The sequence below is a fragment of the Anomalospiza imberbis genome, chromosome 5, assembly GCF_031753505.1.
Source record: "Anomalospiza imberbis isolate Cuckoo-Finch-1a 21T00152 chromosome 5, ASM3175350v1, whole genome shotgun sequence".
In the NCBI taxonomy this organism is placed as follows: domain Eukaryota; kingdom Metazoa; phylum Chordata; class Aves; order Passeriformes; family Viduidae; genus Anomalospiza; species Anomalospiza imberbis.
Window position 1 is genome coordinate 16,309,883 of NC_089685.1, and position 25,236 is coordinate 16,335,118.

The window sequence follows — 25,236 nt, forward strand, 5'->3', positions numbered from 1 at the left end:
ACCATCCCTAACACCTCCTCCTTTCTCTTCACACGTTTGAACCTTCACCTTCATAGTACCTCATGAGAACAATATTAAAAATTTTACTACAGGTTTTGAGAGTGATGAAACAAAGTTGCCATCAGGTTTTGTTCCTAAGGACGGTTAAACCTTTCAGGTCTTTCCTTTTCATATGCTGATTTTATATTGTGGATTTACAAGCATTTTATTTTAGCTCTCCTGTTACCATCATCTATTACAATGCATAGACTCAAGGAGACCTTCACTGGCTCCACTGCAGCTCTGTAGCTGTTTGTATTTACCCTTAATGAAGTCAGTTTTCAGGATCAGAGACTTCAAAACCTGTTGGTCAAGGAAGCTCCATAGTGGTTTCCATGGAGGATCTTTCTACCATCAACTTGCTTCTCTAGAAGCAAAAGATGTATGTACAACTACAATAGAAATTCACTGCATTTCAGGAAAGCCCTGAAAGTGCAATTTGTGCTTTCCTGACTAATTAGGAGATAATAATACATTAATAATAATGTACTATCTGCTGAACAACTGATGGCTATCAGAATAGTTAAAACAATTTTTATCTTTGTTTCCAGGATTACTGAACTAAATAAAATGTTTCAGTTGTGCTGAGGAAGAGAGAAAGGGGGGAAATAGAGAATAGTAAGGTGAGTAACATTTTTCACTGACAATTTGTTTTCTGCTCACAACTTACAAGACATGAATGAAGATGAAAGGTGTTGTCATTAAGAATCAGAATGAGTGGGTTTCTTGGCAGAACCAAAGAAAAAAAATATTAATATGCTGACCGATGAAATCTATAGGTGATAGTCAAACTACAATAAAACTCATTTGGCAAAATAGTAATATAGGTGGATAGTAAAAACCATCTATGCTTTTTGATTTTTGACATCACTCTCTTCAGCCAAGACCATGCTGCTCTTCATCTTTTCAATGGTTAAGGAATCTAATTTGCAAGTAACAATGGTGACAAAGTAACCACACATTCATGAGAAACTTAAATAGAAAACTATTATTTACATTTTCCTAGAAGGAAAAATTCACAATGAATTTCACAAAAGAAAGCAAGTAAGGAGCTGGTTTTAAATTGTGTGTGATTACAACGAAAGAAAACCCTCCTTAATTGGGCTGTTATCAGTGCCTTCAACACAGTGGTGCCTGTTATCATTCTTATAAAGCAGAGTCTGGAATCCTTCCCTTTACAAACCAGTTTTTCAAGTATATGCAACTCCGCTCTAAAACGGAATGAGAGCCCACAATAGATTTAATTCATTTTCATTTGGCAAAAATACATTCCCTGATTTTTTTTTTTTTTTTTCATTTTATCTCAAGGACTGTGACTCTGGCCACAGAGATCTGGACTATAAGATGTAACAAAGGTATCTGTCTTGCCTCAGCATGCCGTGTTCATGTCCAGAGAACGGCCTGTTGTCAGAACCCTTTCTGAAGATGCAGTTAGTTGAAAATTGCAGGTGCAGGTGCTTGCAACTACTGCAACTATTTGTGCATCCTTCTGAGGGAAGCAAAGTCTGAAACGTAGGAGCGGCAGTATTTTGAAGGCAAGTGCAATATAATGAGGGTAATTGGTTTGGGAAGGTAGGGATAGCACTACCTATAATTTCACAAAGCATACTTTGAGAAAGGAAGAGCTGCATGCCTTAAGGTGCTAAATATGCTCAGCATGTTCCATTCTGAACACCTGGACATGCTTGCAAAATGCAGGGCATGTCTCCATCCAGGCTGGAAAGAAGGAGCCCACTGCTGCAGGGTGGAGTGGGTTCCTTTGTGCAAGTCAGCACAAGTCCCAAACCCCTGAGGTGGTTTTGAAGGTACACAGCTTCTAGACACAAGCTATTGCCAGGCTGTTTTTTAGTGTTGCCTGTTCCTCAGAGTGTGGACTAATCTCCACACTACATTCCCCATGTCTGTTTCTTTCATAAGACTCATGCCTTTCTGACTGCAGGTCATGGGTTAACGCAGCTGAAGGTAGCTGGCAGGTTGCTGAGCTGAGCTGAGCTGAGCTGAGCTGAGCTGAGGTGGTAGGCTAAGCGGAGCAGTAAAAGTGATTCACAGTCAGTGACCTGACCTCAGGTCCTTCAAATAATGCAGTCCACGAGGATTTTGCCAGTATTTCCACTGGGAGCTTACCATGGGTAGCTTGCTTTGTCTGTGTTTGACTGGCTGGTGCATTGGGAGGAGGGACAAGAGACTGAGAAATGTTTGACCAGGGCACGAATGGAATTACTTTTTTCTTTAGTTGGTCCTAAGCATCTCAACCTGAAGTTCTAAGGAGAGACAGCAGGAGTAGCAGAGCTCATTTAAAGCTGCCTTTTTCCCAGGATCAGTAAATTCATAGCTCTTTATCACTCTGGGTCTAATAATGTGGGTTTTCAGAATAGCTTTAGCTGTAGGTGAGTATAAACAACCTCTCTTAGAGCAGGACAGAGGTTTTCTCTTGTCTGCTTGATGCTTAAGTGACTGGAGGTCAGAAGACATTTTCCCTCCTATTCTTCATCTTGTTTACTCATGTGCCTCAGGTGAGCACTGTGATGAGACTGGAAGCTTGTCATCAGAAGAGATTTAAAAGGAGCAGGGTGATATGGGTTGCTGAAACACAGTAGCCTGTGAAATTCATGGCTCTCTCCTGTTTCTTCCTGGTGATGCCTGTGAATGACTGATCAGCGGCTGCTGTGATCCTGTCTTCCTCTGCTTCCCTCCCTGCTAGGTAACACTTGGGACGTGAAGCTGTCCAATAGTGACCTCATTTAGATGGCAGAATATAGAAGGCATTGTTTGTTACTATATAGGATGGTTCAGAAAACTGTGTTTTCTGAATGCAGGCAACTCTTGTGTCATGGGTGGAGCAGAGAAAGGCAATCATTCAGACATTCTGTGTTCCGTCAGCCCTCAGCTGATAAAGAGATCATCTAAAAAGAATTTGAGAAGCCCAAGGGAGCAAAAACCTCCCGCTGTGCTGTGATCAGCATCAGAGAAACTCTTCCCAATAAACTGCTCCATCATATGCAGCAGCAAGGATGTCCAACCAGAAAAAAAGAAAGGGAGGAGGTTTGCACCAAGGATGGCGTCCAAATGCAGACATATCCACATCCCGTACTAAAAAGAGTTTCCCTCAGAATGGTTGTCATGCTAGGGTAGCCAGTTGCAGCAAGTGTCAGGAGGGGCACATCTTTATCTGTTGTTGGGGGAGAGCACATTAGAGTGGAATGAGCCATGCTCCAGAAGTTCTGTGTTTTGAGGACTAAAAACTTGTATTTCTTGATTGCAGTGGCTGGCCCAGTCTTCAGCCAGACTATTGATCAGCCATCTCTGGTGTAAGAAGTAGTTTGTGTGGGCCTGAGGATTTTTACGTTGCTGTGCAAACCATAAGTTGGTCGTGTGTGATCTTTTGTCAGTCAATAAACAGATCTTTGGAAGTGTTCCTAATTCAGAAGAGAAACCCTAACACATCTTCTTTTTCACAAAAGATCTGTGAGGCAGGACAGTGCTGGTGTAAAGTAAGTGTAGGCCTTAAGACTGGATGACATTACAACTTTCTGTGCATCATTCAAGAAGTGTGCATTTCTTTATTTCTCACTAAATCAGTAAATAAATGTTAGCTGATATGACATGTTGCCCCCAAAGTAATTGTCACAAATGGGTGTGCTTGAGATCACCCAAAAAAAAGAAAGAGCTGATCCCAGGTGGTGTGTCAAAGCCAAGGCCTAACAAGTATTTCTCAGACCACACTGCAGCCTGGAAAGGAGCAAGGGAGGGGAGATGCACCACCACAGTAATAAATATCAATATTGATAGCAAAAAAGTTCCGCCTTGCATAATAAATAAAAGCTTACACCTGTGTAGTGAAAACATCCATGGGTCATGCCACCCAAATTTATATTTGACAAGGGTTGTGTGCGAGGGTGCTTGTGCCTGCTTTGTCAAGGGAAGCTCTGGTGTTGCCAGGTTCCCGAGTGATGGATCTGCACTTGGTGTCTGTTGGGGCGCTGGGTGCCCAGGGCCACGATGACTTCACTGACCGGGCTGGGGACGGCGGGCGGGGCTGGCCTGTGACGCGCTCTGGGTTCTGTGACATCACAGGCGCCGTGTCACCATGGGGGCAGCTATAAAAGGCCTCAGCGAGTTCCGCTGCCCCAGTAGAGCCTGGGCAAGCGGTGAGTACACAGCAGCGAGGAGACGGGGCTGGGGGGCTGGGGGAGGGCTGGGGGAGAAGCGCGGGTACCTGGGGCTGCCCCCGCATCCAGGGCCCAGCCCCGGCGGGAACGCCTCGCTGAGGGCGCGCTGCTTGCTGGGGCAGCGGTGCAGGCCTTGCCAGCTGCCGGGGGCCCTCTCCTTCCTGCCGCCACATCCTTGCCACTCCTGCCCCTCATTGTCTGTCTCCATTCCGGCCCCACTGAAACCCTTCTGTGTGTCCTCCTGCAGACCATGGCTTTACTTTCATTACTCTTCGTGCTCGTGCAAAGCCTGATCCAGTACCCCCGGCCAGCTGGGGATGGGCTGGATGAGGCCACGCACCGGCAAATGAAGGAGCGTCAGGAGCTGCTGGACCGTGAGATGGCTCGGCTGCTGCAGGAGCTGGAGCGGGGGCCCCTGGAGCAGCAGGACGAGGGCTGGGGAGCCGTGCTCTTTGGTGCCCTGCAGCAGTGGCCATTCTGTCTTCTTGCTGGCGTTCTGCTCCTCTTGGGCCTGTGGTTTAGCTGCAGAAGAAGGAGCTGTGCGGCCAGCAGCAGCAGCAAGGACCAGAGCTCCTGGAAGACCTTGGGAGATGGGAGAGGAAAAGAACAGGAGGAAGACAGCCCTGATTCAGAGAAAGGCAAAGAAAACACTGATGTGACTGTGGAGGCAGACGACAGCGAGACTGAAAATGACAGAGAAGGCAGTCCTGTGGCTGCAGATGAAGGAGACAACGATGATGTCATTGAAGGCCATGATAATGTGAAGTCGAAGGAAGACAGCTATGTTAACAGTGGCAATGGCCAAGTCTTAAAGAAAGATGAAGGACGGAGTGATGGGGATGTGCCAGGGGACAGTACTGCTGAAGGAAATGAAGAAGAACCTGGCAATGTTGCTGGAAATAAAGAACACCTCGATGAAGCAAATGAAGGAGAAAACAAGGATGTGCAGGTGGAGCAAGACAAGGACACTGGAAAGGAAGGAAAAGGAGATGGAAATGAAGAAAAAGGCAACAGTGCGAATGTGAAGGCGGGCAACAACGATGATGTAAATGAAGGTGAAGACAACATAGATGGACAGGAAGAATACATGCATGTGAAGGTGCAGGAAAGCAGTGATGCCAGTGAACAGAGATGCAGAGACTGGACTGGGCAGGAAGACAGCAGTGATCATGGGAATGAAGTAGACCATAGTGGTTTTGCTGCACCTGAGAAAGAAAATAAGGACGTTATCGAAGAAGATGGCAATGATAGAATCAAGGATGAAGAACAGGGTGATTTGAATGTGGAGGGAAACAGGAATAAGGATAGGAAAGAAGAAGAACAAGGTAACGTGGCTGCCAGTGAAAAAGGTGTCAGCGATGGTGGCAAGGAAGAGAGCGGCAATGGTGGAACTGAAGACAGTGAAGACACTCAGGACGCTGGGAGTGAGCAAGGCATCCTTTTACTGGATAGCATATGGTGGCCTGTGGAGGACCAGGAGAGAGGTTGCTCAGTGATAGCTGAGCTGATGGAGAACTTCACGTGTGTCTTTGTGGACAGCGTGAGCAATAGCTTCTACCCGGTGCCTCAAGAAGCCATCGGGGTGGGCAGTGCCTTTGAGGGCTGGAGTCCCCGTGAGTGGGATGGGGTGTACCAGGTGCTGGTCCCACTGAATCCCCCGCCAGGGCACACCTTCCACCTAGAGCTTAACAGTGCAGGGCAGATGGCAGCAAGGACCTTCAGCGTCCGTGTGGAGCTGGCGTGCACGTGCGAGAGGGAGCGGCTGGGCGAGAAGCTGTTGTGCTTCCTGCACCACTCGCAGGAGGAGCTGTGGCGGGAGCAGAAGCGCAGCCTCCTCGAGACGCTCTGCACTGGCTCCTACCTGGATGTGGAGAAAACCTCCCACTGGTTCTACCAGCTGGTGAGATGCTCGTGGCTGCATGTGCCTCAGTCATACTCATGGCACTTGGTGTTTCAGCCCTGCAGCCGGTCCTGCCAATTCCAGCTGAGCAAAGGCAAGAGGAGCCTGACAGTGGAAATGCTCTTTGGGGTGCGCCAAGGGGACTCTGACATCTTTGTGGTCAGCCAGCCCACAGAGGCCCAGAAAGGCAACTCCTGCAACTTTGTGAGCAGTCAGCCCACCGAGGCCAACATCATGGCAAGCACAGCGTGGCCTGAGACATACGCTGTGGCAGAGGCAAAATTCTTCCAGCACATCGCCAGGCAGGTGCCGTGTGAGAGCTTGCACCTGAAATGCCTGCAGGTCTTCACCTGCATCCTGAGGGGCACAGGTTTTTCCAGCTCTACCTGGAAGACTGTGGTCATGCACGTGCTGACCACCGTACCGCTGTCCCGGTGGCGCAGGAGGGAATTTGCACAGCGGCTGTGGGACGTCATGGCGTACCTGCGCCGCTGCCTGCACTTGAAATGCCTGGAGCACTTTGTGCTAGGCAACGAGAGGCTTCCTGCAGAGATCAGCTTGCCATCGGCAATGCGAAGGCTTGAGCCACTCAACCTCTTTGAGCACCTGGCCCGAGATCCTGCTGCCCACATGGAGGCACTGAAAGCTTATGGTCGGCTGCGATTTCGCCTCCGGATGCTGCTCTCCAGCCACTGAGAGGAGTTCCCTGCACAGAGCCGTGCTGGGGCCGGGGGGGGGGGTCACACCCGATGGCAGCCACGTGAACTCTGCATAATTGTTGCATTTGTCATTGGCAATCCTGAAGCTGCTTTCCCTTTCCTGCAGAAGGAAGATGCTGCAGCACATGGATTCGTTGTGCAGACACACCTCTGAGTGGCCTTGCCCTTCACCTTCCAGTTACGACAGTGCTGTTGCCTAAGTCTGTGAGGCAGAAACTGGCTCCACCTGCACATCCTCACAGAAGAACAGTGAAGCTGATGGAGGTTGCTTGGAATACCTCGAAGACAGCAACCTAGCCTGTTACGGACTTAATGCAGTTCTAATGTAGCGACCTGTAGCTTTAATTAGGCTTAGTACTTAGCATTCCTCCCAGATGCCCTTTAGTGTTGTCAGCGTAGAACTATTTTGCAGAGCTACCCTTAGTGTCATTCTTTGTATTTATCCCTCTGTATCTTAGAGAATGCCCTTCCTATACATCTATCTGAAATAAAGACTCTTTGCAAACAGAGACGTTGGATATTTTAAGTATGCAGTCTCTTGAGCATTCCCATAGAAATGCTTAAAGCTTTGTTGTAGTTTGGGTTGGTTTAGTTAGGGATTTTAATAAATGCTAGTTAGGTTGGTTCTCTGTACCCCTATTTTCCCCTCACAATGGTCCGTTCCAAGCTGTGTGCCACGGGAGCTCTTACATGTCAATCTTGTAACCACTCCCTGCTTCTTCACAGAAAGTTCTGTGCCAGTCACCCCACCTCTGCAGTGCGACTTGTCCCAGAACACTGTACCCACCTCTGATATGTTCCCATAGGTTGTTATGTTCTGTGTCACTCCCCTGTTGTCTGTCCCCATTGGGTGAGGGGGTTTTCCACCCCTCTCTGCCAGCCCCCTATTTAACCCAATGCTTTCTCTGTCCCGTCGCCATTTTGGCCTGCACCAGCGCCGGGAACAGTCGCTCCGACCACCACCGTGACCACGCGGGAAATAAAAGTTCTCTGCCTCGCCGGAAAAGTGTGCCTCTCTCGTCCCTTCGTTTCCTCTCAGCGTGAAGCTATCAAAGCTGCGAACCCACGCCAGAGCGCTCAGCACTAGCAGGGAGGCAAACGCCATAGCCCTGGAGCACCCGTCCACGTGGCAGCCACAGTCTCTGCAAGGGCAGCTCTAGCCGGGCGTTCCTGCTGCCAGAGGCTGTGGAGGTGAAAAGCCGCGAAGCCTGAAGTGCCTGAAATTTTGCAGCAGAGTACTCCTGAATTTTGTAGGAATATTTGGAAAAGGTTTCTTTACACAATCACTTTTATACGCTCCTAGGGAACAATTCAGTCCTAAAAGACTGAGCTACCCTTCAGTAATAGTTGCCCTTCAGTAATATCTACATATATATGTGTGAAGAAATAATAAAAGGAGAAAAGTTTCTCAGATTGCCTGAAATGCATCCTTCTTTTTATTTAACCCACCATTTCTTAAAAAATGTCCACCCAGTGCAACTACCTGAAAAAATGACATAAGTGGCTCAAACGGTGATTTTGTCCAGCAGTCACTTCCCGGTATTCTGCTTCCATAGCACTTTAAAGCAGGGCTATTAATTTTGCCTCGTGAATTCAACCGTGCAATTTTTTCATTGGTAAATTAAACCTTTTCTGATCACTTTACCCTTCCTGGCAACTGTTTACATGCAGCACACATCATCACTGATAGAAGAAAGGAACAGGTCCTGGAACAAAAATTTTCAGTGCATTCTCTCCTGAACACCCCAAAGTATTTATTGCCCTTACATTCAGCAGGGAGGAATCAAGCTGCAAGAGAATGAGCTCTTCATGTAATGCTTCTCCTTAATGTTTTATTGGCTGGAATGGAATTGCCCATTTTTCCTTGTCCCTTCCTCGTCACTCAACACAGCTTCTTAGGAGCCGAGTCACTTAATCCAGCAAACTCATACCATCCCTAACACCTCCTCCTTTCTGTTCACACGTTTGAACCTTCACCTTCATAGTACCTCATGAGAACAATATTAAAAATTTTACTACAGGTTTTGAGAGTGATGAAACAAAGTTGCCATCAGGTTTTGTTCCTAAGGACGGTTAAACCTTTCAGGTCTTTCCTTTTCATATGCTGATTTTATATTGTGGATTTACAAGCATTTTATTTTAGCTCTCCTGTTACCATCATCTATTACAATGCATAGACTCAAGGAGACCTTCACTGGCTCCACTGCAGCTCTGTAGCTGTTTGTATTTACCCTTAATGAAGTCAGTTTTCAGGATCAGAGACTTCAAAACCTGTTGGTCAAGGAAGCTCCATAGTGGTTTCCATGGAGGATCTTTCTACCATCAACTTGCTTCTCTAGAAGCAAAAGATGTATGTACAACTACAATAGAAATTCACTGCATTTCAGGAAAGCCCTGAAAGTGCAATTTGTGCTTTCCTGACTAATTAGGAGATAATAATACATTAATAATAATGTACTATCTGCTGAACAACTGATGGCTATCAGAATAGTTAAAACAATTTTTATCTTTGTTTCCAGGATTACTGAACTAAATAAAATGTTTCAGTTGTGTTGAGGAAGAGAGAAAGGGGGGAAATAGAGAATAGTAAGGTGAGTAACATTTTTCACTGACAATTTGTTTTCTGCTCACAACTTACAAGACATGAATGAAGATGAAAGGTGTTGTCATTAAGAATCAGAATGAGTGGGTTTCTTGGCAGAACCAAAGAAAAAAAATATTAATATGCTGACCTATGAAATCTATAGGTGATAGTCAAACTACAATAAAACTCATTTGGCAAAATAGCAATATATGTGGATAGTAAAAACCATCTATGCTTTTTGATTTTTGACATCACTCTCTTCAGCCAAGACCATGCTGTTCTTCATCTTTGCAATGCTTAAGGAATCTAATTTGCAAGTAACAATGGTGACAAAGTAACCACACATTCATGAGAAACTTAAATAGAAAACTATTATTTACATTTTCCTAGAAGGAAAAATTCACAATGAATTTCACAAAAGAAAGCAAGTAAGGAGCTGGTTTTAAATTGTGTGTGATTACAACGAAAGAAAACCCTCCTTAATTGGGCTGTTATCAGTGCCTTCAACACAGTGGTGCCTGTTATCATTCTTATAAAGCAGAGTCTGGAATCCTTCCCTTTACAAACCAGTTTTTCAAGTATATGCAACTCCGCTCTAAAACGGAATGAGAGCCCACAATAGATTTAATTCATTTTCATTTGGCAAAAATACATTCCCTGATTTTTTTTTTTTTTTTCATTTTATCTCAAGGACTGTGACTCTGGCCACAGAGATCTGGACTATAAGATGTAACAAAGGTATCTGTCTTGCCTCAGCATGCCGTGTTCATGTCCAGAGAACGGCCTGTTGTCAGAACCCTTTCTGAAGATGCAGTTAGTTGAAAATTGCAGGTGCAGGTGCTTGCAACTACTGCAACTATTTGTGCATCCTTCTGAGGGAAGCAAAGTCTGAAACGTAGGAGCGGCAGTATTTTGAAGGCAAGTGCAATATAATGAGGGTAATTGGTTTGGGAAGGTAGGGATAGCACTACCTATAATTTCACAAAGCATACTTTGAGAAAGGAAGAGCTGCATGCCTTAAGGTGCTAAATATGCTCAGCATGTTCCATTCTGAACAAATGGACATGCTTGCAAAATGCAGGGCATGTCTCCATCCAGGCTGGAAAGAAGGAGCCCACTGCTGCAGGGTGGAGTGGGTTCCTTTGTGCAAGTCAGCACAAGTCCCAAACCCCTGAGGTGGTTTTGAAGGTACACAGCTTCTAGACACAAGCTATTGCCAGGCTGTTTTTTAGTGTTGCCTGTTCCTCAGAGTGTGGACTAATCTCCACACTACATTCCCCATGTCTGTTTCTTTCATAAGACTCATGCCTTTCTGACTGCAGGTCATGGGTTAACGCAGCTGAAGGTAGCTGGCAGGTTGCTGAGCTGAGCTGAGCTGAGCTGAGCTGAGGTGGTAGGCTAAGCGGAGCAGTAAAAGCGATTCACAGTCAGTGACCTGACCTCAGGTCCTTCAAATAATGCAGTCCACGAGGATTTTGCCAGTATTTCCACTGGGAGCTTACCATGGGTAGCTTGCTTTGTCTGTGTTTGACTGGCTGGTGCATTGGGAGGAGGGACAAGAGACTGAGAAATGTTTGACCAGGGCACGAATGGAATTACTTTTTTCTTTAGTTGGTCCTAAGCATCTCAACCTGAAGTTCTAAGGAGAGACAGCAGGAGTAGCAGAGCTCATTTAAAGCTGCCTTTTTCCCAGGATCAGTAAATTCATAGCTCTTTATCACTCTGGGTCTAATAATGTGGGTTTTCAGAATAGCTTTAGCTGTAGGTGAGTATAAACAACCTCTCTTAGAGTAGGACAGAGGTTTTCTCTTGTCTGCTTGATGCTTAAGTGACTGGAGGTCAGAAGACATTTTCCCTCCTATTCTTCATCTTATTTACTCATGTGCCTCAGGTGAGCACTGTGATGAGACTGGAAGCTTGTCATCAGAAGAGATTTAAAAGGAGCAGGGTGATATGGGTTGCTGAAACACAGTAGCCTGTGAAATTCATGGCTCTCTCCTGTTTCTTCCTGGTGATGCCTGTGAATGACTGATCAGCGGCTGCTGTGATCCTGTCTTCCTCTGCTTCCCTCCCTGCTAGGTAACACTTGGGACGTGAAGCTGTCCAATAGTGACCTCATTTAGATGGCAGAATATAGAAGGCATTGTTTGTTACTAAATAGGATGGTTCAGAAAACTGTGTTTTCTGAATGCAGGCAACTCTTGTGTCATGGGTGGAGCAGAGAAAGGCAATCATTCAGACATTCTGTGTTCCGTCAGCCCTCAGCTGATAAAGAGATCATCTAAAAAGAATTTAAGAAGCCCAAGGGAGCAAAAACCTCCCGCTGTGCTGTGATCAGCATCAGAGAAACTCTTCCCAATAAACTGCTCCACCATATGCAGCAGCAAGGATGTCCAACCAGAAAAAAAGAAAGGGAGGAGGTTTGCACCAAGGATGGCGTCCAAATGCAGACATATCTACATCCCGTACTAAAAAGAGTTTCTCTCAGAATGGTTGTCATGCTAGGGTAGCCAGTTGCAGCAAGTGTCAGGAGGGGCACATCTTTATCTGTTGTTGGGGGAGAGCACATTAGAGTGGAATGAGCCATGCTCCAGAAGTTCTGTGTTTTGAGGACTAAAAACTTGTATTTCTTGATTGCAGTGGCTGGCCCAGTCTTCAGCCAGACTATTGATCAGCCATCTCTGGTGTAAGAAGTAGTTTGTGTGGGCCTGAGGATTTTTACGTTGCTGTGCAAACCATAAGTTGGTCGTGTGTGATCTTTTGTCAGTCAATAAACAGATCTTTGGAAGTGTTCCTAATTCAGAAGAGAAACCCTAACACATCTTCTTTTTCACAAAAGATCTGTGAGGCAGGACAGTGCTGGTGTAAAGTAAGTGTAGGCCTTAAGACTGGATGACATTACAACTTTCTGTGCATCATTCAAGAAGTGTGCATTTCTTTATTTCTCACTAAATCAGTAAATAAATGTTAGCTGATATGACATGTTGCCCCCAAAGTAATTGTCACAAATGGGTGTGCTTGAGATCACCCAAAAAAAAGAAAGAGCTGATCCCAGGTGGTGTGTCAAAGCCAAGGCCTAACAAGTATTTCTCAGACCACACTGCAGCCTGGAAAGGAGCAAGGGAGGGGAGATGCACCACCACAGTAATAAATATCAATATTGATAGCAAAAAAGTTCCGCCTTGCATAATAAATAAAAGCTTACACCTGTGTAGTGAAAACATCCATGGGTCATGCCACCCAAATTTATATTTGACAAGGGTTGTGTGCGAGGGTGCTTGTGCCTGCTTTGTCAAGGGAAGCTCTGGTGTTGCCAGGTTCCCGAGTGATGGATCTGCACTTGGTGTCTGTTGGGGCGCTGGGTGCCCAGGGCCACGATGACTTCACTGACCGGGCTGGGGACGGCGGGCGGGGCTGGCCTGTGACGCGCTCTGGGTTCTGTGACATCACAGGCGCCGTGTCACCATGGGGGCAGCTATAAAAGGCCTCAGCAAGTTCCGCTGCCCCAGTAGAGCTTGGGCAAGCGGTGAGTACACAGCAGCGAGGAGACGGGGCTGGGGGGCTGGGGGAGGGCTGGGGGAGAAGCGCGGGTACCTGGGGCTGCCCCCGCATCCAGGGCCCAGCCCCGGCGGGAACGCCTCGCTGAGGGCGCGCTGCTTGCTGGGGCAGCGGTGCAGGCCTTGCCAGCTGCCGGGGGCCCTCTCCTTCCTGCTGCCACATCCTTGCCGCTCCTGCCCCTCATTGTCTGTCTCCATTCCGGCCCCACTGAAACCCTTCTGTGTGTCCTCCTGCAGACCATGGCTTTACTTTCATTACTCTTCGTGCTCGTGCAAAGCCTGATCCAGTACCCCCGGCCAGCTGGGGATGGGCTGGATGAGGCCACGCACCGGCAAATGAAGGAGCGTCAGGAGCTGCTGGACCGTGAGATGGCTCGGCTGCTGCAGGAGCTGGAGCGGGGGCCCCTGGAGCAGCAGGACGAGGGCTGGGGAGCCGTGCTCTTTGGTGCCCTGCAGCAGTGGCCATTCTGTCTTCTTGCTGGCGTTCTGCTCCTCTTGGGCCTGTGGTTTAGCTGCAGAAGAAGGAGCTGTGCGGCCAGCAGCAGCAGCAAGGACCAGAGCTCCTGGAAGACCTTGGGAGATGGGAGAGGAAAAGAACAGGAGGAAGACAGCCCTGATTCAGAGAAAGGCAAAGAAAACACTGATGTGACTGTGGAGGCAGACGACAGCGAGACTGAAAATGACAGAGAAGGCAGTCCTGTGGCTGCAGATGAAGGAGACAACGATGATGTCATTGAAGGCCATGATAATGTGAAGTTGAAGGAAGACAGCTATGTTAACAGTGGCAATGGCCAAGTCTTAAAGAAAGATGAAGGACGGAGTGATGGGGATGTGCCAGGGGACAGTACTGCTGAAGGAAATGAAGAAGAACCTGGCAATGTTGCTGGAAATAAAGAACACCTCGATGAAGCAAATGAAGGAGAAAACAAGGATGTGCAGGTGGAGCAAGACAAGGACACTGGAAAGGAAGGAAAAGGAGATGGAAATGAAGAAAAAGGCAACAGTGCGAATGTGAAGGCGGGCAACAACGATGATGTAAATGAAGGTGAAGACAACATAGATGGACAGGAAGAATACATGCATGTGAAGGTGCAGGAAAGCAGTGATGCCAGTGAACAGAGAGGCAGAGACTGGACTGGGCAGGAAGACAGCAGTGATCATGGGAATGAAGTAGACCATAGTGGTTTTGCTGCACCTGAGAAAGAAAATAAGGACGTTATCGAAGAAGATGGCAATGATAGAATCAAGGATGAAGAACAGGGTGATTTGAATGTGGAGGGAAACAGGAATAAGGATAGGAAAGAAGAAGAACAAGGTAACGTGGCTGCCAGTGAAAAAGGTGTCAGCGATGGTGGCAAGGAAGAGAGCGGCAATGGTGGAACTGAAGACAGTGAAGACACTCAGGACGCTGGGAGTGAGCAAGGCATCCTTTTACTGGATAGCATATGGTGGCCTGTGGAGGACCAGGAGAGAGGTTGCTCAGTGATAGCTGAGCTGATGGAGAACTTCACGTGTGTCTTTGTGGACAGCGTGAGCAATAGCTTCTACCCGGTGCCTCAAGAAGCCATCGGGGTGGGCAGTGCCTTTGAGGGCTGGAGTCCCCGTGAGTGGGATGGGGTGTACCAGGTGCTGGTCCCACTGAATCCCCCGCCAGGGCACACCTTCCACCTAGAGCTTAACAGTGCAGGGCAGATGGCAGCAAGGACCTTCAGCGTCCGTGTGGAGCTGGCGTGCACGTGCGAGAGGGAGCGGCTGGGCGAGAAGCTGTTGTGCTTCCTGCACCACTCGCAGGAGGAGCTGTGGCGGGAGCAGAAGCGCAGCCTCCTCGAGACGCTCTGCACTGGCTCCTACCTGGATGTGGAGAAAACCTCCCACTGGTTCTACCAGCTGGTGAGATGCTCGTGGCTGCATGTGCCTCAGTCATACTCATGGCACTTGGTGTTTCAGCCCTGCAGCCGGTCCTGCCAATTCCAGCTGAGCAAAGGCAAGAGGAGCCTGACAGTGGAAATGCTCTTTGGGGTGCGCCAAGGGGACTCTGACATCTTTGTGGTCAGCCAGCCCACAGAGGCCCAGAAAGGCAACTCCTGCAACTTTGTGAGCAGTCAGCCCACCGAGGCCAACATCATGGCAAGCACAGCGTGGCCTGAGACATACGCTGTGGCAGAGGCAAAATTCTTCCAGCACATCGCCAGGCAGGTGCCGTGTGAGAGCTTGCACCTGAAATGCCTGCAGGTCTTCACCTGCATCCTGAGGGGCACAGGTTTTTCCAGCTCTACCTGGAAGACTGTGGTCATGCACGTGCTGACCACCGTACCGCTGTCCCGGTGGCGCAGGAGGGAATTTGCACAGCGGCTGTGGGACGTCATGGCGTACCTGCGCCGCTGCCTGCACTTGAAATGCCTGGAGCACTTTGTGCTAGGCAACGAGAGGCTTCCTGCAGAGATCAGCTTGCCATCGGCAATGCGAAGGCTTGAGCCACTCAACCTCTTTGAGCACCTGGCCCGAGATCCTGCTGCCCACATGGAGGCACTGAAAGCTTATGGTCGGCTGCGATTTCGCCTCCGGATGCTGCTCTCCAGCCACTGAGAGGAGTTCCCTGCACAGAGCTGTGCTGGGGCGGGGGGGGGGGTCACACCCGATGGCAGCCACGTGAACTCTGCATAATTGTTGCATTTGTCATTGGCAATCCTGAAGCTGCTTTCCCTTTCCTGCAGAAGGAAGATGCTGCAGCACATGGATTCGTTGTGCAGACACACCTCTGAGTGGCCTTGCCCTTCACCTTCCAGTTACGACAGTGCTGTTGCCTAAGTCTGTGAGGCAGAAACTGGCTCCACCTGCACATCCTCACAGAAGAACAGTGAAGCTGATGGAGGTTGCTTGGAATACCTCGAAGACAGCAACCTAGCCTGTTACGGACTTAATGCAGTTCTAATGTAGCGACCTGTAGCTTTAATTAGACTTAGTACTTAGCATTCCTCCCAGATGCCCTTTAGTGTTGTCAGCGTAGAACTATTTTGCAGAGCTACCCTTAGTGTCATTCTTTGTATTTATCCCTCTGTATCTTAGAGAATGCCCTTCCTATACATCTATCTGAAATAAAGACTCTTTGCAAACAGAGACGTTGGATATTTTAAGTATGCAGTCTCTTGAGCATTCCCATAGAAATGCTTAAAGCTTTGTTGTAGTTTGGGTTGGTTTAGTTAGGGATTTTAATAAATGCTAGTTAGGTTGGTTCTCTGTACCCCTATTTTCCCCTCACAGTGGTCCGTTCCAAGCTGTGTGCCACGGGAGCTCTTACATGTCAATCTTGTAACCACTCCCTGCTTCTTCACAGAAAGTTCTGTGCCAGTCACCCCACCTCTGCAGTGCGACTTGTCCCAGAACACTGTACCCACCTCTGATATGTTCCCATAGGTTGTTATGTTCTGTGTCACTCCCCTGTTGTCTGTCCCCATTGGGTGAGGGGGTTTTCCACCCCTCTCTGCCAGCCCCCTATTTAACCCAATGCTTTCTCTGTCCCGTCGCCATTTTGGCCTGCACCAGCACCGGGAACAGTCGCTCCGACCACCACCGTGACCACGCGGGAAATAAAAGTTCTCTGCCTCGCCGGAAAAGTGTGCCTCTCTCGTCCCTTCGTTTCCTCTCAGCGTGAAGCTATCAAAGCTGCGAACCCACGCCAGAGCGCTCAGCACTAGCAGGGAGGCAAACGCCATAGCCCTGGAGCACCCGTCCACGTGGCAGCCACAGTCTCTGCAAGGGCAGCTCTAGCCGGGCGTTCCTGCTGCCAGAGGCTGTGGAGGTGAAAAGCCGCGAAGCCTGAAGTGAAAATGCCCTGAAGTGCCTGAAATTTTGCAGCAGAGTACTCCTGAATTTTGTAGGAATATTTGGAAAAGGTTTCTTTACACAATCACTTTTATACGCTCCTAGGGAACAATTCAGTCCTAAAAGATTGAGCTACCCTTCAGTAATAGTTGCCCTTCAGTAATATCTACATATATATGTGTGAAGAAATAATAAAAGGAGAAAAGTTTCTCAAATTGCCTGAAATGCATCCTTCTTTTTATTTAACCCACCATTTCTTAAAAAATGTCCACCCAGTGCAACTACCTGAAAAAATGACATAAGTGGCTCAAACGGTGATTTTGTCCAGCAGTCACTTCCCGGTATTCTGCTTCCATAGCACTTTAAAGCAGGGCTATTAATTTTGCCTCGTGAATTCAACCGTGCAATTTTTTCATTGGTAAATTAAACCTTTTCTGATCACTTTACCCTTCCTGGCAACTGTTTACATGCAGCACACATCATCACTGATAGAAGAAAGGAACAGGTCCTGGAACAAAAATTTTCAGTGCATTCTCTCCTGAACACCCCAAAGTATTTATTGCCCTTACATTCAGCAGGGAGGAATCAAGCTGCAAGACAATGAGCTCTTCATGTAATGCTTCTCCTTAATGTTTTATTGGCTGGAATGGAATTGCCCATTTTTCCTTGTCCCTTCCTCGTCACTCAACACAGCTTCTTAGGAGCCAAGTCACTTAATCCAGCAAACTCATACCATCCCTAACACCTCCTCCTTTCTCTTCACACGTTTGAACCTTCACCTTCATAGTACCTCATGAGAACAATATTAAAAATTTTACTACAGGTTTTGAGAGTGATGAAACAAAGTTGCCATCAGGTTTTGTTCCTAAGGACGGTTAAACCTTTCAGGTCTTTCCTTTTCATATGCTGATTTTATATTGTGGATTTACAAGCATTTTATTTTAGCTCTCCTGTTACCATCATCTATTACAATGCATAGACTCAAGGAGACCTTCACTGGCTCCACTGCAGCTCTGTAGCTGTTTGTATTTACCCTTAATGAAGTCAGTTTTCAGGATCAGAGACTTCAAAACCTGTTGGTCAAGGAAGCTCCATAGTGGTTTCCATGGAGGATCTTTCTACCATCAACTTGCTTCTCTAGAAGCAAAAGATGTATGTACAACTACAATAGAAATTCACTGCATTTCAGGAAAGCCCTGAAAGTGCAATTTGTGCTTTCCTGACTAATTAGGAGATAATAATACATTAATAATAATGTACTATCTGCTGAACAACTGATGGCTATCAGAATAGTTAAAACAATTTTTATCTTTGTTTCCAGGATTACTGAACTAAATAAAATGTTTCAGTTGTGCTGAGGAAGAGAGAAAGGGGGGAAATAGAGAATAGTAAGGTGAGTAACATTTTTCACTGACAATTTGTTTTCTGCTCACAACTTACAAGACATGAATGAAGATGAAAGGTGTTGTCATTAAGAATCAGAATGAGTGGGTTTCTTGGCAGAACCAAAGAAAAAAAATATTAATATGCTGACCTATGAAATCTATAGGTGATAGTCAAACTACAATAAAACTCATTTGGCAAAATAGCAATATATGTGGATAGTAAAAACCATCTATGCTTTTTGATTTTTGACATCACTCTCTTCAGCCAAGACCATGCTGTTCTTCATCTTTGCAATGCTTAAGGAATCTAATTTGCAAGTAACAATGGTGACAAAGTAACCACACATTCATGAGAAACTTAAATAGAAAACTATTATTTACATTTTCCTAGAAGGAAAAATTCACAATGAATTTCACAAAAGAAAGCAAGTAAGGAGCTGGTTTTAAATTGTGTGTGATTACAACGAAAGAAAACCCTCCTTAATTGGGCTGTTATCAGTGCCTTCAACACAGTGGTGCCTGTTATCATTCTTATAAAGCAGAGTCTGGAATCCTTCCCTTTACAAACCAGTTTTTCAAGTATATGCAACTCCGCTCTAAAACGGAATGAGAGCCCACAATAGATTTAATTCATTTTCATTTGGCAAAAATACATTCCCTGATTTTTTTTTTTTTTCATTTTATCTCAAGGACTGTGACTCTGGCCACAGAGATCTGGACTATAAGATGTAACAAAGGTATCTGTCTTGCCTCAGCATGCCGTGTTCATGTCCAGAGAACGGCCTGTTGTCAGAACCCTTTCTGAAGATGCAGTTAGTTGAAAATTGCAGGTGCAGGTGCTTGCAACTACTGCAACTATTTGTGCATCCTTCTGAGGGAAGCAAAGTCTGAAACGTAGGAGCGGCAGTATTTTGAAGGCAAGTGCAATATAATGAGGGTAATTGGTTTGGGAAGGTAGGGATAGCACTACCTATAATTTCACAAAGCATACTTTGAGAAAGGAAGAGCTGCATGCCTTAAGGTGCTAAATATGCTCAGCATGTTCCATTCTGAACACCTGGACATGCTTGCAAAATGCAGGGCATGTCTCCATCCAGGCTGGAAAGAAGGAGCCCACTGCTGCAGGGTGGAGTGGGTTCCTTTGTGCAAGTCAGCACAAGTCCCAAACCCCTGAGGTGGTTTTGAAGGTACACAGCTTCTAGACACAAGCTATTGCCAGGCTGTTTTTTAGTGTTGCCTGTTCCTCAGAGTGTGGACTAATCTCCACACTACATTCCCCATGTCTGTTTCTTTCATAAGACTCATGCCTTTCTGACTGCAGGTCATGGGTTAACGCAGCTGAAGGTAGCTGGCAGGTTGCTGAGCTGAGCTGAGCTGAGCTGAGCTGAGGTGGTAGGCTAAGCGGAGCAGTAAAAGCGATTCACAGTCAGTGACCTGACCTCAGGTCCTTCAAATAATGCAGTCCACGAGGATTTTGCCAGTATTTCCACTGGGAGCTTACCATGGGTAGCTTGCTTTGTCTGTGTTTGACTGGCTGGTGCATTGGGAGGAGGGACAAGAGACTGAGAAATGTTTGACCAGGGCACGAATGGAATTACTTTTTTCTTTAGTTGGTCCTAAGCATCTCAACCTGAAGTTCTAAGGAGAGACAGCAGGAGTAGCAGAGCTCATTTAAAGCTGCCTTTTTCCCAGGATCAGTAAATTCATAGCTCTTTATCACTCTGGGTCTAATAATGTGGGTTTTCAGAATAGCTTTAGCTGTAGGTGCGTATAAACAACCTCTCTTAGAGTAGGACAGAGGTTTTCTCTTGTCTGCTTGATGCTTAAGTGACTGGAGGTCAGAAGACATTTTCCCTCCTATTCTTCATCTTGTTTACTCATGTGCCTCAGGTGAGCACTGTGATGAGACTGGAAGCTTGTCATCAGAAGAGATTTAAAAGGAGCAGGGTGATATGGGTTGCTGAAACACAGTAGCCTGTGAAATTCATGGCTCTCTCCTGTTTCTTCCTGGTGATGCCTGTGAATGACTGATCAGCGGCTGCTGTGATCCTGTCTTCCTCTGCTTCCCTCCCTGCTAGGTAACACTTGGGACGTGAAGCTGTCCAATAGTGACCTCATTTAGATGGCAGAATATAGAAGGCATTGTTTGTTACTAAATAGGATGGTTCAGAAAACTGTGTTTTCTGAATGCAGGCAACTCTTGTGTCATGGGTGGAGCAGAGAAAGGCAATCATTCAGACATTCTGTGTTCCGTCAGCCCTCAGCTGATAAAGAGATCATCTAAAAAGAATTTAAGAAGCCCAAGGGAGCAAAAACCTCCCGCTGTGCTGTGATCAGCATCAGAGAAACTCTTCCCAATAAACTGCTCCACCATATGCAGCAGCAAGGATGTCCAACCAGAAAAAAAGAAAGGGAGGAGGTTTGCACCAAGGATGGCGTCCAAATGCAGACATATCTACATCCCGTACTAAAAAGAGTTTCTCTCAGAATGGTTGTCATGCTAGGGTAGCCAGTTGCAGCAAGTGTCAGGAGGGGCACATCTTTATCTGTTGTTGGGGGAGAGCACATTAGAGTGGAATGAGCCATGCTCCAGAAGTTCTGTGTTTTGAGGACTAAAAACTTGTATTTCTTGATTGCAGTGGCTGGCCCAGTCTTCAGCCAGACTATTGATCAGCCATCTCTGGTGTAAGAAGTAGTTTGTGTGGGCCTGAGGATTTTTACGTTGCTGTGCAAACCATAAGTTGGTCGTGTGTGATCTTTTGTCAGTCAATAAACAGATCTTTGGAAGTGTTCCTAATTCAGAAGAGAAACCCTAACACATCTTCTTTTTCACAAAAGATCTGTGAGGCAGGACAGTGCTGGTGTAAAGTAAGTGTAGGCCTTAAGACTGGATGACATTACAACTTTCTGTGCATCATTCAAGAAGTGTGCATTTCTTTATTTCTCACTAAATCAGTAAATAAATGTTAGCTGATATGACATGTTGCCCCCAAAGTAATTGTCACAAATGGGTGTGCTTGAGATCACCCAAAAAAAAGAAAGAGCTGATCCCAGGTGGTGTGTCAAAGCCAAGGCCTAACAAGTATTTCTCAGACCACACTGCAGCCTGGAAAGGAGCAAGGGAGGGGAGATGCACCACCACAGTAATAAATATCAATATTGATAGCAAAAAAGTTCCGCCTTGCATAATAAATAAAAGCTTACACCTGTGTAGTGAAAACATCCATGGGTCATGCCACCCAAATTTATATTTGACAAGGGTTGTGTGCGAGGGTGCTTGTGCCTGCTTTGTCAAGGGAAGCTCTGGTGTTGCCAGGTTCCCGAGTGATGGATCTGCACTTGGTGTCTGTTGGGGCGCTGGGTGCCCAGGGCCACGATGACTTCACTGACCGGGCTGGGGACGGCGGGCGGGGCTGGCCTGTGACGCGCTCTGGGTTCTGTGACATCACAGGCGCCGTGTCACCATGGGGGCAGCTATAAAAGGCCTCAGCAAGTTCCGCTGCCCCAGTAGAGCTTGGGCAAGCGGTGAGTACACAGCAGCGAGGAGACGGGGCTGGGGGGCTGGGGGAGGGCTGGGGGAGAAGCGCGGGTACCTGGGGCTGCCCCTGCATCCAGGGCCCAGCCCCGGCGGGAACGCCTCGCTGAGGGCGCGCTGCTTGCTGGGGCAGCGGTGCAGGCCTTGCCAGCTGCCGGGGGCCCTCTCCTTCCTGCTGCCACATCCTTGCCGCTCCTGCCCCTCATTGTCTGTCTCCATTCCGGCCCCACTGAAACCCTTCTGTGTGTCCTCCTGCAGACCATGGCTTTACTTTCATTACTCTTCGTGCTCGTGCAAAGCCTGATCCAGTACCCCCGGCCAGCTGGGGATGGGCTGGATGAGGCCACGCACCGGCAAATGAAGGAGCGTCAGGAGCTGCTGGACCGTGAGATGGCTCGGCTGCTGCAGGAGCTGGAGCGGGGGCCCCTGGAGCAGCAGGACAAGGGCTGGGGAGCCGTGCTCTTTGGTGCCCTGCAGCAGTGGCCATTCTGTCTTCTTGCTGGCGTTCTGCTCCTCTTGGGCCTGTGGTTTAGCTGCAGAAGAAGGAGCTGTGCGGCCAGCAGCAGCAGCAAGGACCAGAGCTCCTGGAAGACCTTGGGAGATGGGAGAGGAAAAGAACAGGAGGAAGACAGCCCTGATTCAGAGAAAGGCAAAGAAAACACTGATGTGACTGTGGAGGCAGACGACAGCGAGACTGAAAATGACAGAGAAGGCAGTCCTGTGGCTGCAGATGAAGGAGACAACGATGATGTCATTGAAGGCCATGATAATGTGAAGTTGAAGGAAGACAGCTATGTTAACAGTGGCAATGGCCAAGTCTTAAAGAAAGATGAAGGACGGAGTGATGGGGATGTGCCAGGGGACAGTACTGCTGAAGGAAATGAAGAAGAACCTGGCAATGTTGCTGGAAATAAAGAACACCTCGATGAAGCAAATGAAGGAGAAAACAAGGATGTGCAGGTGGAGCAAGACAAGGACACTGGAAAGGAAGGAAAAGGAGATGGAAATGAAGAAAAAGGCAACAGTGCGAATGTGAAGGCGGGCAACAACGATGATGTAAATGAAGGTGAAGACAACATAGATGGACAGGAAGAATACATGCATGTGAAGGTGCAGGAAAGCAGTGATGCCAGTGAACAGAGAGGCAGAGACTGGACTGGGCAGGAAGACAGCAGTGATCATGGGAATGAAGTAGACCATAGTGGTTTTGCTGCACCTGAGAAAGAAAATAAGGACGTTATCGAAGAAGATGGCAATGATAGAATCAAGGATGAAGAACAGGGTGATTTGAATGTGGAGGGAAACAGGAATAAGGATAGGAAAGAAGAAGAACAAGGTAACGTGGCTGCCAGTGAAAAAGGTGTCAGCGATGGTGGCAAGGAAGAGAGCGGCAATGGTGGAACTGAAGACAGTGAAGACACTCAGGACGCTGGGAGTGAGCAAGGCATCCTTTTACTGGATAGCATATGGTGGCCTGTGGAGGACCAGGAGAGAGGTTGCTCAGTGATAGCTGAGCTGATGGAGAACTTCACGTGTGTCTTTGTGGACAGCGTGAGCAATAGCTTCTACCCGGTGCCTCAAGAAGCCATCGGGGTGGGCAGTGCCTTTGAGGGCTGGAGTCCCCGTGAGTGGGATGGGGTGTACCAGGTGCTGGTCCCACTGAATCCCCCGCCAGGGCACACCTTCCACCTAGAGCTTAACAGTGCAGGGCAGATGGCAGCAAGGACCTTCAGCGTCCGTGTGGAGCTGGCGTGCACGTGCGAGAGGGAGCGGCTGGGCGAGAAGCTGTTGTGCTTCCTGCACCACTCGCAGGAGGAGCTGTGGCGGGAGCAGAAGCGCAGCCTCCTCGAGACGCTCTGCACTGGCTCCTACCTGGATGTGGAGAAAACCTCCCACTGGTTCTACCAGCTGGTGAGATGCTCGTGGCTGCATGTGCCTCAGTCATACTCATGGCACTTGGTGTTTCAGCCCTGCAGCCGGTCCTGCCAATTCCAGCTGAGCAAAGGCAAGAGGAGCCTGACAGTGGAAATGCTCTTTGGGGTGCGCCAAGGGGACTCTGACATCTTTGTGGTCAGCCAGCCCACAGAGGCCCAGAAAGGCAACTCCTGCAACTTTGTGAGCAGTCAGCCCACCGAGGCCAACATCATGGCAAGCACAGCGTGGCCTGAGACATACGCTGTGGCAGAGGCAAAATTCTTCCAGCACATCGCCAGGCAGGTGCCGTGTGAGAGCTTGCACCTGAAATGCCTGCAGGTCTTCACCTGCATCCTGAGGGGCACAGGTTTTTCCAGCTCTACCTGGAAGACTGTGGTCATGCACGTGCTGACCACCGTACCGCTGTCCCGGTGGCGCAGGAGGGAATTTGCACAGCGGCTGTGGGACGTCATGGCGTACCTGCGCCGCTGCCTGCACTTGAAATGCCTGGAGCACTTTGTGCTAGGCAACGAGAGGCTTCCTGCAGAGATCAGCTTGCCATCGGCAATGCGAAGGCTTGAGCCACTCAACCTCTTTGAGCACCTGGCCCGAGATCCTGCTGCCCACATGGAGGCACTGAAAGCTTATGGTCGGCTGCGATTTCGCCTCCGGATGCTGCTCTCCAGCCACTGAGAGGAGTTCCCTGCACAGAGCTGTGCTGGGGCGGGGGGGGGTGGGTCACACCCGATGGCAGCCACGTGAACTCTGCATAATTGTTGCATTTGTCATTGGCAATCCTGAAGCTGCTTTCCCTTTCCTGCAGAAGGAAGATGCTGCAGCACATGGATTCGTTGTGCAGACACACCTCTGAGTGGCCTTGCCCTTCACCTTCCAGTTACGACAGTGCTGTTGCCTAAGTCTGTGAGGCAGAAACTGGCTCCACCTGCACATCCTCACAGAAGAACAGTGAAGCTGATGGAGGTTGCTTGGAATACCTCGAAGACAGCAACCTAGCCTGTTACGGACTTAATGCAGTTCTAATGTAGCGACCTGTAGCTTTAATTAGGCTTAGTACTTAGCATTCCTCCCAGATGCCCTTTAGTGTTGTCAGCGTAGAACTATTTTGCAGAGCTACCCTTAGTGTCATTCTTTGTATTTATCCCTCTGTATCTTAGAGAATGCCCTTCCTATACATCTATCTGAAATAAAGACTCTTTGCAAACAGAGACGTTGGATATTTTAAGTATGCAGTCTCTTGAGCATTCCCATAGAAATGCTTAAAGCTTTGTTGTAGTTTGGGTTGGTTTAGTTAGGGATTTTAATAAATGCTAGTTAGGTTGGTTCTCTGTACCCCTATTTTCCCCTCACAGTGGTCCGTTCCAAGCTGTGTGCCACGGGAGCTCTTACATGTCAATCTTGTAACCACTCCCTGCTTCTTCACAGAAAGTTCTGTGCCAGTCACCCCACCTCTGCAGTGCGACTTGTCCCAGAACACTGTACCCACCTCTGATATGTTCCCATAGGTTGTTATGTTCTGTGTCACTCCCCTGTTGTCTGTCCCCATTGGGTGAGGGGGTTTTCCACCCCTCTCTGCCAGCCCCCTATTTAACCC

At 47.9% G+C, this 25,236-nt stretch overlaps 1 protein-coding gene across 1 annotated transcript; it reads left to right on the forward strand.

The window, feature by feature from the left end:
• The first annotated feature begins 4,460 nt into the window (after window positions 1–4,460).
• Window positions 4,461–24,342, forward strand: LOC137473788 (uncharacterized). Its single transcript, XM_068189761.1, has 3 exons — window positions 4,461–5,157; window positions 13,725–13,907; window positions 22,488–24,342. The coding sequence occupies exons 1-3, from the start codon at window positions 4,555–4,557 to the stop codon at window positions 24,315–24,317; spliced, it is 2,616 nt and encodes an 871-aa protein (XP_068045862.1). The 5' UTR covers window positions 4,461–4,554; the 3' UTR covers window positions 24,318–24,342.
• Window positions 24,343–25,236: the final 894 nt, after the last annotated feature.

What these genes read in the sequence shown, in the direction of transcription:
- LOC137473788 (XM_068189761.1), top strand. Translation starts at nt 4,555, where the DNA reads ATGAAGGAGCGTCAGGAGCTGCTGGACCGTGAGATGGCTCGGCTGCTG. An exon ending in GAGAAAACAAGGATGTGCAG is followed by an intron (nt 5,158 to 13,724) that starts GTGGAGCAAGAC and finishes GATAATGTGAAG; the next exon opens with TTGAAGGAAGACAGCTATGT. An exon ending in GAGAAAACAAGGATGTGCAG is followed by an intron (nt 13,908 to 22,487) that starts GTGGAGCAAGAC and finishes GATAATGTGAAG; the next exon opens with TTGAAGGAAGACAGCTATGT.